We start from the raw sequence: 17,407 nt of genomic DNA on the forward strand, positions 1-17,407 counted from the left end.
ACAGGAGGAGAAAAAAGGAGCAAAAAGAGAAACGCTTACCGTGCCTCCTTCACGGGGTCGCTGCAGGTCACATGAAAGCATTTTTATTCCTTTACGTGCTTCCCACTATGATTTAAATCCAGGCCTCTTAGATCAGTATGGACAAGCGCCTCGCGGTGTAGAGTCCTGGGGAGAGCATGCGGGCCATTCCGCTCTAGAGAGGTGGTAGTACCTCCAGACACTGAAATCGGGTCTGCGGCAGGCCCTTAACCTGCTCCACTGCCTCCAGATCCCACTGTACCCATTCTGAAGGGGGGCCCAGGGGTGCCACACTGTGAATAAGCACCCCAAGGTGGCCTGCGTGACTGAGAGCCCTGTTTCGGGAGACACTGCTCTGAGCCCCACTTGCCCGGGGGAGGCGTGAATCACGGGGCCCCCAGACGTGTTTAGAGAAAGCACGACAGCATCTGCTGAGGAGGCAGAAGGCAGGCCTCCACAGGCCCTCGGCCCTGACCCGGGGCTCCCTGGCCCTTGCCCCTTCCACCACCCGCGCTCTGATGCGTAACCGTGTGTGGCTGTTGGCCACGCCCATCCAGAGCAGAAGCCTGTGAGGACAGTGGCCTGTCACTACTTCAAGTGCCCGGAACAGTGTGTAGAACAGAGTGAGGGTTCAGTGGCTGCATGAAAGCACCCATATGTTCAGCAGGCAGAGGAATGATTCCGCTCTCCCAGGTCCCAAGTTTCCGTATCTGGTAACTGAGAATGACTACAGGACATCGCCTGGTGCTGTTTCGTGCTCCTTCTTAGCCAAAAATGCTCATCAATCCTTTCACAGGGTTGGTGTTCCATAGAACGCTGCCGCACGATACTTGAAGGTCTCTGTTGCACAAGTTCCTAAAAGTTGTCCGGCGGTAGTGTAGCCCTTCTGACCAAAAACAATAGTGATACATTTTATGTTCAGTAGAATTTTTATTGAAATACTTTGATTCTAGTAAACTGTGAGAACGATCTGTACATCTTATTTGAAAGTTTATTAATTATATATTGTCAGTGTGCAGTTTTGGTATAAACAATGCCTAGAGACCGGATAAGTGCACAAAGTCTTTGTTGAAGAATGTGTTGGTGTTTGGAAATACTGGATCTGGCTGTGCTTTATCTTGTTAAAGAATTAACCAAACACCCTGGCCCCCCAGCACTAGCCCAGTGAGTTACGGAAACTGCTGATTCTGCCCCCGACCCTCGTGATTGAGGGAGGAAGCCACGTAACGGAACTCCTTTCATTTTCCTTCTGCCTTGGAATTTTTCTTCCTGTGCACCTTGTGAGCGTCTTTTCTCCGCCGCAGTTATCACGGTTAGAGCACGCCACCTGCGACTCTCGCCGGCCTGAGTTCATTAGACGGGGCGCTCTAGAGCAGCGCCCACTGAGCCGCGTTCGTGTCCCCTGGTGCTGTGGCATCCAGGGTGCAGAGTTTCAAAGTAAATGATTTCTGACTTCCTGGTGTATATTTGCACTACTTAATTACGCAGCCTCCATGGATTACCTTTCTTTCGTTGAGAATCCATTTCCTTGCCTTTACCACCTTCCAGAGGCCCCCTGCATCCCTTGGCCATGACCCTTCCCTCTTCAAAACCAGCAGTGCCCTATCCCTCCAGCCACACTGCAGTAGCCTATCTCCCCTTCTACCCCTTGCGCGCATAAGGAAGCCGCACATTAGGTCCACGCCGATGAGCCAGGGTCATCTCCCCATCTCTAGGCACCTAATTTACAACCGCCCATGGGAAGTCCCTCTGCCGTGTAAGCTCCCATAGCCACAGGCTCTGCGGATCAACATGTGGAGATCTGTGGGCACCACTGTCCTGTGGGTGCGGTGTTCTCTGTCATCTGAGTCACTGCCTTGTGCATGACTGTGCTGCCCGACGTTCACAGGTCTCTGGCTATCCTGGTTCCCATGGGGTCACGGCCTTGGCTGGCAGCATCTACCCGGGCCAGGCATCTCTCTTGGACCAGACGGACTCCTGGAATCACAGAGCGCAGGAGATACCAATGTGGCAGCCCAGCATGGAGGTAACCTGCATGTTTTTGGGCTTCTGTTGTTAGCTGATGGAGCTTTGCCTATAGTATTCTTTATTTCTGAATCCTAGGAGTTACTCGTTTTGACGACCGAATTCTAAAGTCAAGGCGCCGCATCTCAAATTGTTCCCGGTCCTGTGAATCCTTTTTACTGAAACAGAGACGCCACCATCATTAGCCCACCCACCTGCAAGGCAGTGTGCGGGGCCGAACATTGTTAGTGTGTGCGCGCAGCAATTCTCGGGAAGGAGAGGGGGACAGCCTCCTGCTCTGGGGGCCATTTTCACCCCTACCAGATTTGCCTGGTACACCGAGAACCCCTCCCGTAGCCATTAATGTTGTTTCTTTGACTCCCGGAGCACCTGTAGTCTGCCACCCATGCCCTTGACCTTGGAGTGAGCACATCTGACGCTTGCTCCATGGCATGTGTGGGCTGAGCTTAATCTTCCTTCCATACCGGCCCAGACTGTGTTCAGTTCTTCACGGCAGCCAGCAGTGCCTTCTCCGTACAGACCTTGGATCCTTTCTTTCTTTTGAAAGATTTGTATCCATTCTTTTGAGAGAGAGAGAGAGAGAACGCATGCATACAAGCGGGGGCCTGTTGCAGGGCTGGATCCCAGGACCCCGAGACCACAGCCCAGTCCAAAGCCAGCTGCTTAGCCAACTGAGCCACCCAGGGGCCCTGGATTATTTCTCGAGAATAAATCCCGCGAGCGGAGCTGTGAGCCAAGGGACTTGTACTTGTTAGAGGTGCTCAGCCGCGGCTGTCTCGCAGCCTTCGGGCAAGTCGCTCCCCTGAGCAGAGTCTGAGAGACCCTGTTTCCACCACCCTTGCTGTTTTGCTTTCAGTTGTTTGTTTGTTTGTTTGTTTGTTTGTTTTTGGGAAAGCACAGGAAACAGTAAGGGCATCTGAGGTAGCCTGAGAGTGATGCGCTCTTGATCCCCCCCCAGGACTCGGCGGTACCGGACCTGCGCGGGATCGGGCAGGTGTTGCCGGCCCACCTGATGGAGGAGCGGCTGGTCCGGCAGCAGCAGGAGATGGAGGAAGACCAGCGCTGGCTGGAAAAAGAGGAGAGGTTTCTGGTAATGGTGTTTCTAGTAATTGGGGTGTCTTCCACTTGGGGCGCTCTGCCAGCATCTACATACTACAGATGATGGGCAAAGCTGGTCTTTTTCAGAACAGGAGACAGCCTTTTCCATCTGGTCCCAAACACGTGTGATCCTAGGTTATTGGCTATTCTGGGATTTTTTTCTGGCCAGATTTCTGAGATTTGAGTAGCCGCATCACAGGCTCGGAGGTGTGACATCTCTGTGGTTGTCGCAGAAGCAGCTCCCCCGCAGGTGTCCGCTCGCATCTCGTTCCCACAGCGCGTGTAACCAGGCGTCCGGGCACCAGGCCCTCCTTCACGGCATTCCCCGTCCTGTGGCCCGACAGGCGCCTCCCCCACGCGTATCTGGTGGCCCACGTCCATGCCCGCTCTGAAGTCTGCAGCAGAGGAAGTGGTGAGGCAGAGCGGTCTCTGTGTGTCGCTTGACACGAGGGCCCTTTGGACTCCTGGCCCCCTGCCAAACACTTCTGCGCCCTCAGCCTCAGAGCGCACACCCCCGTCAACCCGCACGGCTAGATCAGTCTTCCTGGAGTGGCCTGAAAGGATGACGAGACAGAGCCGGGACGCCCACCGTTGCCACAAATTCAGGAATCATTATTACCTTTCCTTGGGTCGTCCACAGCCGCTCACTTATGCTTTGGTTCAATAAACTTCCCCGAAGACGCCTCTGTGTCCAGCTGTGTGCTGAGGGACCGGAGTGAGGGTGGGGGACAGTTCTCAGATTGCTCACAGCCTTCCAGGCACGGACACACTGAACGCAGCAGTGAACGGCATTAGGCCGCAGCGGTTTCGACCCACACCATTCATCAACGTGCGACCCTGATTTCATCCTTTGTGTGTGGCTCTCATTTTTTTTTTTTTAATTGTGGAGAATTAAACACGCAGGCTCGGGGAAGCCTGTTTTCACTGTCGGGAGGCCAGTGGCCTCCGCAGAGTGTGCTGGGCTCAGCACACAAGCCTCTGGGCTCCGCACATGGGAGCGTGCAGCATGCCAGGAGGCCCGCAGACGGCACAGGCGCCCCACGCTCGGTGACTGCCAGGCAGGACTAGTGCACGCGTCCTCGGCACACACCTGCTCACATCCGAACGCCTCGGATCCTAGCTGACGTCTGCCATGGTGCCGGTCACCGTCCGACGTATTTTTCATAAGTGAAGTCAGCCTGTCCGCACAGCCACCCCACAAGGAAGAGAGGGGTCGGGAATCCTATACCTGAAATTCTTGAAGGTTTTTTGCTTCAGAATTCAATATTATTTTTATTTTAGAAAACCAGTGTAGTGTGGTGCACATGCCACGGGCGAGGTCATGTTCCAGGAGCATCCCAGAGGTAAGAGTAGCAGTGTTCATGCAGCAAAGCAGGAACGCTCATATGCACGGGTGTGAATACAGACTTCACCTCAGCTCGGCCGGGTTCTGCCATGAGAGTCACTCGCTTCAAATGCAAGATCAAATGAAAATTAAACTAAACTACATTAAATTTTTGATCGTCGGTGCTTTGTAAATTTTGGAGACGAGGATAAAAAGGAGTGTGCCCAGTCCGTGTATCACCCTCATTTTATGACAGAGAAGATTCCCGCGTCCTCCCCAGGGTATGAAATGTGGACAGCCACTCTGAGGGATTGCCTTTCGAACAGAAGTTTCAAACTCTCGAGACTCTTGGTGATTGAAATCGAAGCTGACGGCAACGTAGGGCAAGGTGCTCGTCCCCGCAGGAGTCTGACTGGTTGGTCCGGAGCCGCTCTGGGCCGCCCGAACGCCTGGCCCCTGGCCCCTCTCGGACATTCGTCCAGACGGCCTGTTGCCTGCACTGACGTGGGATTTCAAAAGTCAGTATTTACCGATTCTCCAGACCGGAGCTGAGCTATCTGAATACTGTCGCCTTGTGTACGACCGACTACGTGTGACCCGAGCGCTGTCTCCGAGCCGCGGCGGGCCGGCCCGCACTGCTCGTCTGCTGGGGCACTGCATGCAGCATGGGGTCAAGGGTGGTGCCAGCGGCCAGATAGGTCGAGCCAAGGCTGAAGGAGCCATTGGAATCTGCAGGGCAGACAAGTCCAGGGAGGGCCACCAGCAGAGGATGAGCTGTATGGATGGGTCGGGAGACTGTTCTCAGAAATCCCCACCCGCCCTAACGGACCGTAGCAATGGGACGCAGCTCATGAGCTCAGTGCCAACCCCGTCTTCTGAGTGGTTTCGGGACCCGGATGGCTCGCTGGGGGGCTTTCTCTTATCGTGGACATGGTTTCCGTGCAGTGCACGAACAGGCCTGGATCGGGTACGGTTCGGTGCCTTCAGTAAATGTGTGAGTCCAGGGACCCCAGGTCCCATGCACAGGACATTTCCAGGCCCCCACACAGCTTGCAGATGGTGTTCGAAGTCCGCTCACGAGGCTGCATGGAGGGGCCCCCGGGGCTCTGGTGCGCGCCGCACCTCGCCTGCGGGACAGCCTGGGCGCTGTGGCGTCCCCAGTGGGCATGTCTCCGGAGCTCAGGACCTTCCCCAGGGTTTGTCCCGGCCTCCTTTACTGTTCACCGTGTTTTTTTAAGCGCGTGTCTCACTTCCCTGCCGGATGCCTGCCCGGGCTCTAGTGCTGTCGCCTTCACTGAGCATGGCGGTCGTGTGCTCTCTGCACATATGCGGGTGATTTCTAGACTCTGCTCTTCTGTTTTCCAGTATCCAGCACATGAACTCGGATTTCCTCGGATTCTCTGTTGCTTTTCGCCCCATTTTGAGGCATAACTGACGCAGACTTTCATACTGAATAGGTCCTCGCCTGCTTTTATTTTTAAAGATGTTGTCTGTAATACTTTTTGTTACATATATTAGGGTTTTTGGTGGGGGTTTTTTGTTTGTTTTTTAAGAAAAACTCATGAGGACATTGACATGATGAATAATGTGGGACATTTTGCCTAGGTTTGGGCCAGCCCCTCATTCCAGAGTCAGTTCCCTACTTAAGACATAATTGGTCATTCTTTTAAGGTCGTGGCGTGTGTCACTGTTTCCCTTTAGAATTTAGCATTGCTCTCCATAAGTGACAATGACTTACCTATTGTTGTTGTAGCTTCAAGATCAAATCAGTACCGGGGTCACAGGGCGGCTGAATAATCCCTGCCCTGTCTTTGATTCGGGTGTTCACAAGGTAGGCCTTGTAGGTGGTAGGTCTGAGGGCAAGTGCATAGTTGAGACGGGGGCCTCCTCCGAGCGGGAGTACCAGGCAGAGCCCCGACTGTGACAGAGAGGACTGGGCACAGGAGGGGAGGCCCAGCACATGCAGCCTTTGGGGAGGGCTGAGTAGCTGGAGGACCCAGCAAGGGTCAGTCCAGGGACATCTGGGGAAGACATTCCAGGAAGCCAGCACGCCTAGGACACAGGCCCAAGGATGCCTGAGCACAGAAAGAGCACCGCGGTGCACTGAGAGGGACAGACAACACAGGACGCCTTAGGCCATGGCAGGCTGGGGGGAGCCAGGGGCCAGGGACATGGGAGGTGGCGGGAAAACGGTGAGCACACTACGTGTTGGCACTCAGAGTGATCATTCCTGGCTTGGACTCTCGTTTTCAAACTAAACGTTTTCAAACGTTACTAAAAAGAATCCAGACTCCAGAGTCAGCTAAATGAGAATTAAAAATCCTAGTTATTAATGACCCCTTAAAAATTGTTTAATCTCTCTGCTTTCATTTATTAATCTGTTAATCTATAACATAGTTACATTCTCTGTACAGCATAGGTAATAGTTTTCTCCCGGGGCTGGGTCGAGGATTAAGATGTGTAGCTCGTATACAGGTGGGCAAGTAGGGAATTCACGGTACTTTCTCCAAGGGCCTTTCTCTGTCTCCCGGCTTGTTCTCCATAGCGCCGGTGCAAGCCGCACTGCTGAGACTCTAAACTCCTAGATCCTATCCCGCATCCTGCAGAGTTCCCACAGGCCGTCCTGGAGTGCCCTCCAGCCGCTCTGGACTGAAAACTAATGTAACAGACTCAGTGAGAAAGTGAGCCGCTTTCGGAGGTTCTGCAAGGAAGCATCGCTTCTGTTAGATTTGCTGGTTGTTGCAAATAATCCATAATTCCTTTTTGCTGGTGGAAGAGCTCCCATTACAGGCTTATTTTTAGCAGCCAGGCAACAAGGCCTCTGCTTTGGCTGGACCCGCGCGTTCTCCCAGGATGGAGAGTCGGGGCAAGAGGCAGCCTGGCAGTGAGGAAAGGTCAGTTTCTGGGTTTTTTCCTAAACCACTGTAGACGTGATACCCTCGCAAATCAAAGGGCAATTAGTAGAAAAAAGTTTTTTTTTTTTTAAAGAAAATTTTTTTAAACATATGTGAAATATGAGCCACATTGTTTTTATGAACTCCAACAAGCCTAAAAATTACTATTTCAAGTTGCTCTAGAACTTTCTAAAGATGCTTGCCTTCTGTTTGTCTCATTATGACCGGGTGACACACCGTCCCTGACGCTCACTGGTCCTCAGGCCGCGCTGGGCATAGCACCGCCGCTCCCTTCCACAGGGTAAGCTTCTGCACCCTGCCAGAGGGCCTGTAGATTTGTTGGGAAAATTATCTTCCAAGTTGCTTTGTCAGAAATATTGTCCAGATTTTTTCTAGTAGTTGAGACTCAGCTGCTGTCGATCTAACCTTCCATTGTTAGGACTCAGCACTGAGTGTGGGGACTGCTCTTAGTTCCGGCGGTTACCTTTCCTTGAGTGCTCTGGGGAGTCAGGATGTCCCCACGTGTCCCCATGCTGGTGCTTGCCCAAGGCCACGCGGCCCTGACCTACAGCTCTTGTTCCTTGTGCCAGACCCGCTCCCCGACCTGCTCGTGAGCTCTCTGAGACGGCTGTGTGCCGGCCAGCCCCCCGCCTCACGAGCTGTCCCACGCCGGCTGGCCCCTCAGTCTGTTCAGAGCACGTGCCTTCCCGTTGGGCCCTGCCACCAGACAGACTCGGGTCCCCGTTCATCTTCCTGCCAGTGCGCACAGTAGTCAAATGTGGCGTGGTGCACAAGACAGGATTTAATGTTAACATGAGAAAGTCCTCTCTACGCAAAGCCTGCGGTGTGGTCTGGAGAAGGAAATGAGCGTTTAAGCTGTTTCTCGTGTCACACAGACCCAGTCAGTCTGAATGATGATGAGTGTCAGGACAGGGCACTCGGGGTGGTGGGCGGCAAGGACAGGGTCACAAGACCGCCTCTGGCCGCATCCCTCCTATGTTCTTTGCATCGGCCACATCCAAGGAGAAGGGACTTCGGAAAGCCTCACGTTTGAAGTTTCTAGAGTGATGGCCGTGAGCGTAGAGCCCACACTGCAACTGTGGGCTGCCGTGTCCCCAGAACCTGAAACGGCGCCTTCAGCCCTCACCGGCTGCCCACGGGGACGTGGCGCACATGCCACACAACACAGAGCTCACAGCGCTGCTGCTCTTCGGTACCAGGAGCTGGAAATAACCCACCTGCCCGTTCCCACAGACTCGATCAGTGACACAGCGGCTACCGCACGACAGTGGAACTGGGCAAACCCCAACACACATCCGCAGGGAGGGGGCTCACAGAGATAATGTCCGCCAGAGACACCAGGCACAGGGCCGTGCACATGACGCAGTTCACTCGTGTGAGCTCTTTGGGGTGCGGTCGGATCGGTCCCCTCGTGCGGCAGAGACAGATCTCGGCTGGAGCCCGCTACGGGGGTCCGCAGTGTTGGGTGGGCACACGCATCTCTAAGAATGCACTGAGCTTGTACACTCAGGGTTTGTGCACTTGACTGTGCATGTTATACCTGAACTAAGGAAGGGAGGGAGAAGGCCTGCCTGATGGGAGATGCCCCAAGTAGCCCAGACATTCTTGACGTTTGTGCTCTATTTGTGTAAGATTTCAAATATCAGTTTCCTCTTTTCATATTGCTATCTCCAAATCTAGAATATTGTAAGAGGGCACAGGAAGGTTTCGTTTCACCAGGAGCAGCACCAGTAACAGAACTGCTTCTCTCAGACGGGCTGACTCTGGCTCCCTGAGTTCCCCGAGCTGGCACTCATCTCTCAGGCTGTGCCAACCATGTGAGGAAAAGGCTTAAATATTTCCGTTCATAGCACACAAGTGGACTTTACAGAGACAGGCTTTCTCATTTTAAAATTGAAGTCCTGTCCTGGGGAAAGTTTTAACATGAGGGAGTTATTGTGAGTTGGAAAAATAAGTCATCTCATATGGTTTCTATGGAAACAAATAATTCATGTAAGTGCACGAAACACAGCCCTAATTCTGTGACAGTAAATGTCATTTGCTCTTGTTTAAGTAAAAAAGTAAAGTATTTCCTGCAGTTCAGGGTGCCTGGCTGGCTCATTCAGAAGAGCGTACTTGATCTCTGGGTCGTGGTTTAAGCCCCACATTGAGCATAGAGCTTCCTCAAATAAACAAACAAACTTTTAAAAGTATCTATTTCCCGGGCACCTGGATGGCTCAGGGGTTAAAGCCGCTGCCTTCGGCTCAGGTCATGATCTCAGGGTCCTGGGATCGAGCCCCAAGTCGGGCTCTCTGCTCGGCAGGGAGCCTGCCTCCCCACTCTCTGTGCCTGCCTCTCTGCTTGTGACCTCTGTCTGTCAAATAAATAAATAAAATCTTTAAAATGTATATATATCTATTTCCTACAGTTAGGAGTACTCACTAACTGTTGCCTGATTGGCCACAGCTCACGTTGCCTCAGACAGCTACTGCTGTTCCTCATTTTATCACAGACGTTGTGTTCTTTACGTGCTGAGGGTTTGTGGCAAACCCTGCGCTGAGCAAGTCTGTTGGTGCCATTTTCCCCACAGCATTTGCTCACTTCATGCCTCGTGTCATATTGTGGTGGTTCTCATAGTACTTCAGACGTTCTCGTTGTCACTAGATTTACTGTGATGATCCCCGATCTGTGGTCTTTGAGTACAAGTGTAGTTGCAGCCACGCCCACGGGAGCTGGTGAACTTCGTAAACATGGTCTCTGTGCTGGCCGCTCTGGGGACCGGCCATCCCCGCATCTCTCTCGCCCTCTCCTCGGGTAGGCCTGTTCCTGAGACAACAACATGGACATTAGGCAGTTAATAACCCCACAGGCACCCCTCTGTTCAGGTGAAAGGAAAAGTCCCACATCCCACTTTAAATCGGAAAGCTAGAAACGATCAAGCGTCGCGAGAAGCCGATGGGAACCCAGACAGGTGGCAAGCCAGGCCTCCTGCACCCACAGCCACATCGTGAACGCAAGGAGAGGTTCTGGAAGGAAATCACACGAGCTTCTCCGGGATACACAGCTGGTAGGAAAGCGAAGCGGCCTTCTTGCCGACGCGGAGAGCGTGGTTCTGGTCTGGATAGATCACAGCGGGAACAGCTTTCTCTCGAACCAGAGCCTCACCCAGAGCAAGGCCTGCGCGCTCTTCAGTTCCGGGACGTCTGGGAGAGGTGAGGAAGCCGCGGGAGAGCAGCCGGAAGCCCGCCGTGGTCCCTGAGGCTGCAGGGAAGGGGTCGTCTCCAGACCGTGCCCGTGCAGGACCGAACGGCAGTGCTGACGTCAGAGCTGCCGCGGTTCTCCGGAAGATCGAGCTCCGGTCACTCAGGAAGGCGGCTGCGCCAAGCAACTGGTGTCCCTTGTAGACGAAACAGCCTCGTACGGGGAGGAGACGCCATCTAGGACGTCGGCAGCTGGAGAGAAGTCGGTGGCTGGCTTTAAAGCCTCAAAGGACAGGCTGACCCCTTGTTAGGGGCTCCTGCAGCTGGTAAGATGAGGCCAGTGCCCACGGGCCGTTCTGGAAGTCCCAGGCCCTGCGGAATCACGTGGAATCTTTCTGCCTGAGCTCTATCAACGGAGCGAGAGCCTGCGCGACCGCCATCTGCTTATGGCCGGACTCACTGAATGTTTTAAGCCCACTCTTGGGACCTCCTGCCCGGAAGAAAAGATCGTTTTGAAGTAGGACCGCTCACCGGCAGTGCACCTGGTCACAGGAGCTCTGATTCGTCTGATGGGGACGACGCGGAGGTTTAGGCAGATCTGTGGCCAGGAGATCAAGGAGTAGCGTCCATGGTCAAGTCATCTTATTTAAGAAGGTGATAGCGGCCATGGGTAGGGAGTCCTCCGATGGAGCTGGGCAAAGCCAGCTGAAAACCTTCTGGAAAGGACACATCATCCTAGATGTCTTGAAGAACATTTGTGGTTCATGGGAAGAACCCAAAATGTGAACAGTCACAGGAGTTTGGAGGAAGGGGATCACCCCCCTGGATGGTGGAGGGGCTTAGGGCGTCCGCGGAGGGCGTCCCTGCAGACGTGGTGCCAGCAGCAGGAGAACCAGAGCCCCAAGCGGAGCCGGAACGCGGGACCGCACTGCCTTGAACTCGGGCTTGAACTCACGGCTGAGGAGGTACCGCGCAGGGAGGAGCGGAGGACGCGCTTCCCAGAGATGGAGGCTGTGAAGACGGGGAAAGACAACAGAGGACCTAGAACCTTCCATGGCCCAAGTCGCACGGCGGCAGCCGGGTTTGAGAGCACGGACGGCGGCTTCGGAGGCAGTTCTGTGGGTGAGATGCCGTCAGCTTCACAGGCTGTGGAGAGACCATTCCGTGAGAGGAAGGGGCAGTGATGTGGTTGGTATGTTTTAGCAACAAAGTGTCTTTTAATTCAAGTATGTACATGGTGGGGGGTATAGCTCAGTGGTAGAGCATTTGACTGCAAGTATGTACATGGTGTTTCAGACCTAATGCTGCTGCAGGCTTAATCCTCCAGAGCGTGGTGTAGACACAACTTGGATCGCCGCCAGGAGACCACACAGACCATCTACCTGCTTTCCCTTGGCGTCGAGAGCCCCGCGCGATAGCCCCGCCGTGTACCTGTAGTTCTGCCTTCTGAGCCGGGAGTTCCTCGTCTGTGAAACCTCTTCTCCCTTGCATTTTTACTACGGCGTTCCTTGAGCAAGTACTTACTGAATGTCCAGTACACACGTGACTGTCCCAAGCACGTACTTAATCTTTATAGTCACTGTACGAGGTGGCTACCCCTTTTCCAGCTGAGAAATGATGGGTTTGGAGATGTTGGATGCCTTGTCCAAGGGGCATGGCCACTGTTCACGGTCAGTCGTGCAGGGGCTGCATTTCCTCCCACCTGCATGTCCTGTTCCTACCCAGTCACGGAGAGAGTGGAGGAAGCCAACAGCCCAAGGCCTCCGTCCTCCCGGGGCCTGGCATCCGGTGGGAAGAAGCAGAGGTGTTCCAATGTGTATGAACGGAGCGTGGATCTATACAGTATTTTGTTTCTTAAACTGGCTACGTTTTCAATGGCAGTGCCGCGGTGCAGGCCCGGAGGGAGCCTCCGGACAGCGGTAACCCCGGACAGCGCGCCCACTGGGCAGCTCGAGCCGGGATTTGTCAGATGCTCCAACCCTCGGACTCAGAAATTCCATCCTTAGAAACCTGTGCTACGGAAATAGGGACATCGTGAAACATTGCCGCACAGAGGTCTACACCCACAACCTATTTTCACAGTCGAAATTTTGAAAAGGGCCTCGGCATTCAGCAGACAGAACTGTTTCCTTCACGTGAGCCTCTCTGCGGTGCCGGCTTGGTCTGTAGTATTCATTTATCTACTGCTCCCATGAGGCCCGGACAGCGGCTACCATGACTGCGCTGTTTCAAAGCGGAAGAAACTAAGGCCCAGGTCACTCAGCTTTGAAAGGGCCGGAGCCTGAGCCGACCCCAGGCTGCCTGACGCCAGAGCCGGTTCACCTCACTGTCCGTTTCCGTGTGTGACTGCCCTCACGCCAGGGGGCGGGCGAGGAGGGTACTGCAGCTTATTAACCTGGTTTTGACCAATTTCCACTACATAATGTTACATAAAGGATAGAAAATTCTATGGCATGTCTTCATTTTTGTAAACAGACGTTTATAAGAAGGCAGATAAACTTCATTGCTTTCTCACCTCTTCCCCCCACCCCACTACACCGCCACCCACTAGCACTTATGCGTTCTGTCCTCCGTGCTCAGTGCCGGGCCCTCGCAGGTGTAGGGTGGACAGGACAAATCAGACATCGAGACGTTCTCTGTCGAATGAGGGAAGTGATTACTGCGGGATTCCTGCCACAGAGAGGATCTCTGTAAGATTCAGCAGACTGGCAGAGACCAAGAAAGGAGCCGTCCTGTCTGGAGAGGCCTTGGGAAGTGCCCCCTGAGAAGGGGTCTGGGGCCGGAGCACACGGGCAAAGGGGAGGCGGGAGTCCGCGTGGCCGTGGAGCGGGTGTCGGGCAGGCAGGAGGCCACCACACATCCTGGGCTTCAGGAGGAACAGACCTTCTAACACATGCTGTACCATGATGGCATGTAACCTCCTCGGTCTGTTGGGGGGTTCGTGAAATTCACATACTCTGATTCGTGGTAGATCCAGCTTTATCCGCGTGGTTTCTGAATCGTGGATGCGGTGGGCGGGGAAAGGGAGTGGTGCGTGACTGGACTCCGCTGCTTCGGCCATACAGCCAAGGACAGACGAGCCCCACTCTGCCAGGAAGCGGCACCCGGGGTAGAGGCCTCTCTGTCAAGGAGAAACCCTGTGCGGTGCTAGGAGGAGCGGAGAAGACAGGCTTTCCCGGGCTGCGTGCGGCCGCAGGGCCCTCCTCTTTGCCCTGCACATGTGGCTTTGCCGCGACGACTGACCTGGCTTTGTCATCGTGGGGTTTGAGGATTTTTCTGAAACTGGGGAACTTTCAACCGCGCTTGTTCAGGGGATGATGATGTTGTTTGAGGAAGGAACCGAATACAGAATATGTCCGTGATTCTCCAACCAGGAATGAAACTGTCTGGTTTTGTTTTCTCTGCTTTAGAAACCCGACGTCCGGCTCTCTCGAGGCAGCATTGACAGGGAAGACGGAAGCCTCCAGGGCCCGGTAAGCAGCGGTAGAGTTCTTGCCAGGATGGACGGGGCCATCGCTTTGTGCGTAAGATACCCACACTCACTCACCTTCGTAACCTGGAACACATGAATCCGTTCTTTAAGTAAAGCGAACATTTTGGCCCAGATCGTTGGAAGCTGTCGTGCACAGCTCAGTGCGACGCTCCCCGGGCTCTGTGCTCTCCAGAAACCCGCGTGCGTGCTGCTAGCGTGTGTAAGCTAGCCTTTGCTACATGTTTGCACTCTTAGTGTGTGCTAATATATTTCCATGTCACAGGACACTTATGTAGAATTTTTTTTCCTCCGTGTGTTGTAGGGGGAAGTGCCTGAAATTCTCTTTAAAGAGCTGGCTTACGGTTATTCGAAATATTTTTAAAGCCTGCTAGAAATATTCCCTAATCTTTTAGGGAGAGTAGTTTAAATCATTTCATTAAGATTTCCATCAGCAGAAGTTTGAGTAAAATACAAGCAGATTTCTCTAAACGTGTAAAGAAGTTTCCAGGACAGGAGAGAGTCTGGAGCCGCCGAGTGGCGGAGCCGTGGAGATAAAGCGTCCACCTCCCCGGGCTTCCCGGTTTACTTCTAAACACTCATACGTGTGTGCCCAAGGCTGGGTCCTCACCCAACCCCGAGATGCACCGCGTGGAGTGACCTACCAGGAGTTTCTCGAACCCGTGCTGTGCAGTCCAGCTGCCCCTGAGATCTGGCCCCCAGAGGATGTGCTCAGTCACCAGCACGGGAAGATCTGACCCCTCCCGTCAAAGTGTGCTGGCACAGTGGGCTCTGGTTCACGAGCACGAAGTCCCATTACCTGCCATTGAACGTTCCACACACTCAGCTCCTTCCTTAGATCGAGAAGGTGAACCGGTAGTCATCCTCACTTGGTACGACTGAGCCTCAGCGTGAAGGTAAACCCTGTTCAAGGGACTGGGTTGTTCTGTTAGAAAAGGGAGGTAGTGTGTTTTCCTATGCGTGGCACATAGTAGGCCCCCAGAGAGCACATGGACTGGGAGAATCAGGGAGTGAATCAGACGTGGATAGAAGGTTCTAGAGAAATGCTCTGTGGAGCGGACGACATGGGACAGGTCTGCTTGCGGTCTTGTCGCCCAGGCCTGGGCAGCAGCGGGAGTGCTTAGTGCTGACAAGAAAGTACCTAGTGCTGCAAGGTGCTGTGCTGAGTGCTGTCCTCCCTGAGGACAGCCTCCCTGAGACCCAGGCCTGTTGCCATCCACACCCTACAAAGGGGTAAACTGAGGCTTGTGGAAAACTTGCTCAAAGTGACCTGTCTCCGTGCCAGACCCCAGCCTGTGCACTGGCGAACACGACGGCTCCCTGTGAGGGTTGTGGTTCAGGTGGTCGCTTCCTGCCGGGAGGCCGGTGACACACTGTGACCGTTCTGCTCTTCCCTCTCCCGGCCTGTGCTAAATTGAGGTAACAGTGTGACCTGGCCTGCTTCTTGAAATGCTCCAACTTAACACTTGGAAAATGTGCCTTGGCTTCAAGGAGAAGTTGTTCAACTGTTCGGGGCTCTGGTTTTCTGATGCGTTAGCTGAGGCCAATAAAATGGCTCATACACATGCCTGGACGGGGGCGGGGGTCGTCACAAGGTGAACCTGCTGTCAACGTGCATGTTATTTTGAAAATCCAAATGGTTTTCGCTTTTCCTGCAAGTTGATGGGGTCAAGTTCCAGTAGCCAGTGATTATGGCTTGTTCCTTAGCTCTTGCCTACTTCAAGTCTAGTCTTCTCCGAGGTCCAGGGCCAGTAGCTAAATAGGCCGCAGGACAGAAGGCACCCAACTGCACACTCGTCCGTCAGACTTCTGGAGTAGGGACTCGCCTGTGCCTTCCCTCCCAGAGCGACCTATGGAATGGCCTAACAGTGCATCGTGCATACGCTTGCTGAATCAATCCAGAATGTCCTTACGATAGAATTTTCTAGTTAGTTGAATTTTCTTGTAATCTGGGTATCAGCCAGAAAATTCTTTGTGTTTGAAGTCTTTTTAAACGTGTGCATTTTACTGCCTGGATCAGTGAGCACAACACAGCTCACGGACTGCTCCACTTCTGGAGGCTGGCCGTGTTTCCTGGGGTTCTCCGGCCCCACTCACCCTCCACCTCCCCTGGCCCCGGTTCCTCCCATGCTGCTTGCCCCTCCTGGGGGACCCCCGTCTCTGGGCCACTCTCCTCCCAGATTTCTTCACGACTTCCCCCACCCAAGTCCCCCACCCGGGGTGTGCCAAGGTCACGTTCTCAGAAGGCCTGATCTTCCCACTGAGACCTGCCGTGTCCTCCCCTCCCACCCCGACCCATGTCCCTTTGCCACCCGGCTTGGCGACGTGCTGTCGTGTGCACCTGCTGTCACTGCCTGTGTTACATCGGCCGCTCCATGGGCAGGGGTGGGGGGGCGCTTGTTCTGTGTCCGGAGCAAAGCAGGTGTTCGGTAACTGTCGGGTTGGCTAGGCGGACTGGGGACAGCTGCACAAAGTCAGCGGCAAGGAGCCCTCATCCTTCACACTAGCCGGCTCTGAGCGTCTGGGAGCCTCGAAGCTCGGCTGTGAAAGTGCGGGGACAGCTCGTGCGCTTCCGGGCGGGGAGCGGTTTTCACCGTGTGCGCGCTCCGTCCTCGCGTTTTACAGAAGTGCCTCTCTTCACGGCAGAAAGTAGAGCACCTGAAAATATGTATGTTTTTAGCTAGTTTGTTATTTTAAATTAAGCCAGGTAAGTTTCTTCAGAAGTAGAATATGTTTCTTTCTTTTTTTTTTTTTTTTTAGATTTTATTTATTTACTTATTTGACAGAGAGACACAGGGAGAGGGGGAACACAAGCGGGAAGCTGGAGAGGGAGAGGCAGGCTCCCCACTGAGCAGGGAGCCTGATGTGGGGCTCGATCCCAGAACCCTGAGATCCTGACCTGAGCCGAAGGCAGATACTTAACGACTGAGCCACCCAGGCGCCCCTAGAATGTGGTTCTAAAGAGACTTCTTTCCGTTTAGCTGCCCTAGAATAGGTTGTTTGCAGAGCGCAGATGGGACGGCCCACGCAGAGCGGCCTTCAGTGGGACAGCCTTTGTCCTGCCCCCAGGGTGGAAATCCTGGGCTCGCGCTTTGGCTTGTTCCCAAACGGACAGAGCCGTCGCAGCAGGTCCTGACGCACACGGGCTTGGGTGACAGTGGCAACATAGGCATGAAGAATGCTCCAGTGCCACTGAGTCTCCCATTATCACTGTCCCCAACTGTACCCCTCCCTGTGAGGAGAACATCCGGGAGGCTGTGAGGCAGCTTCCCGAGCAAAGGACGCAGATGCTGCAGAGGCCTGGATTTCGCACTCCTGGGACGTGAACTGGAGGCATCCATGGGTGTCATTTTTTTA

General features: G+C 54.0%; 1 protein-coding gene across 8 annotated transcripts in view; it reads left to right on the forward strand.

Moving 5' to 3' along the window:
* Nucleotides 1–17,407, forward strand: part of LOC111146744 (protein tyrosine kinase 2) — a 250,228-nt gene that overhangs the window by 221,226 nt on the left and 11,595 nt on the right. For 7 of the 8 annotated variants that reach the window (XM_022502422.1, XM_022502423.1, XM_022502419.1 and 4 more), the window contains 3 exons: nt 1,907–2,044; nt 3,002–3,133; nt 13,971–14,033. In XM_022502422.1, coding sequence (XP_022358130.1) covers nt 1,907–2,044; nt 3,002–3,133; nt 13,971–14,033 — 333 coding nt within the window. The remainder of the gene's footprint in view (nt 1–1,906; nt 2,045–3,001; nt 3,134–13,970; nt 14,034–17,407) is intronic. The other variant, XM_022502421.1, reaches the window with a different exon arrangement.

The sequence above is a fragment of the Enhydra lutris genome, unplaced genomic scaffold, assembly GCF_002288905.1.
Source record: "Enhydra lutris kenyoni isolate GAN:26980312 unplaced genomic scaffold, ASM228890v2 scaffoldscaffold14, whole genome shotgun sequence".
Lineage (NCBI taxonomy): Eukaryota > Metazoa > Chordata > Mammalia > Carnivora > Mustelidae > Enhydra > Enhydra lutris.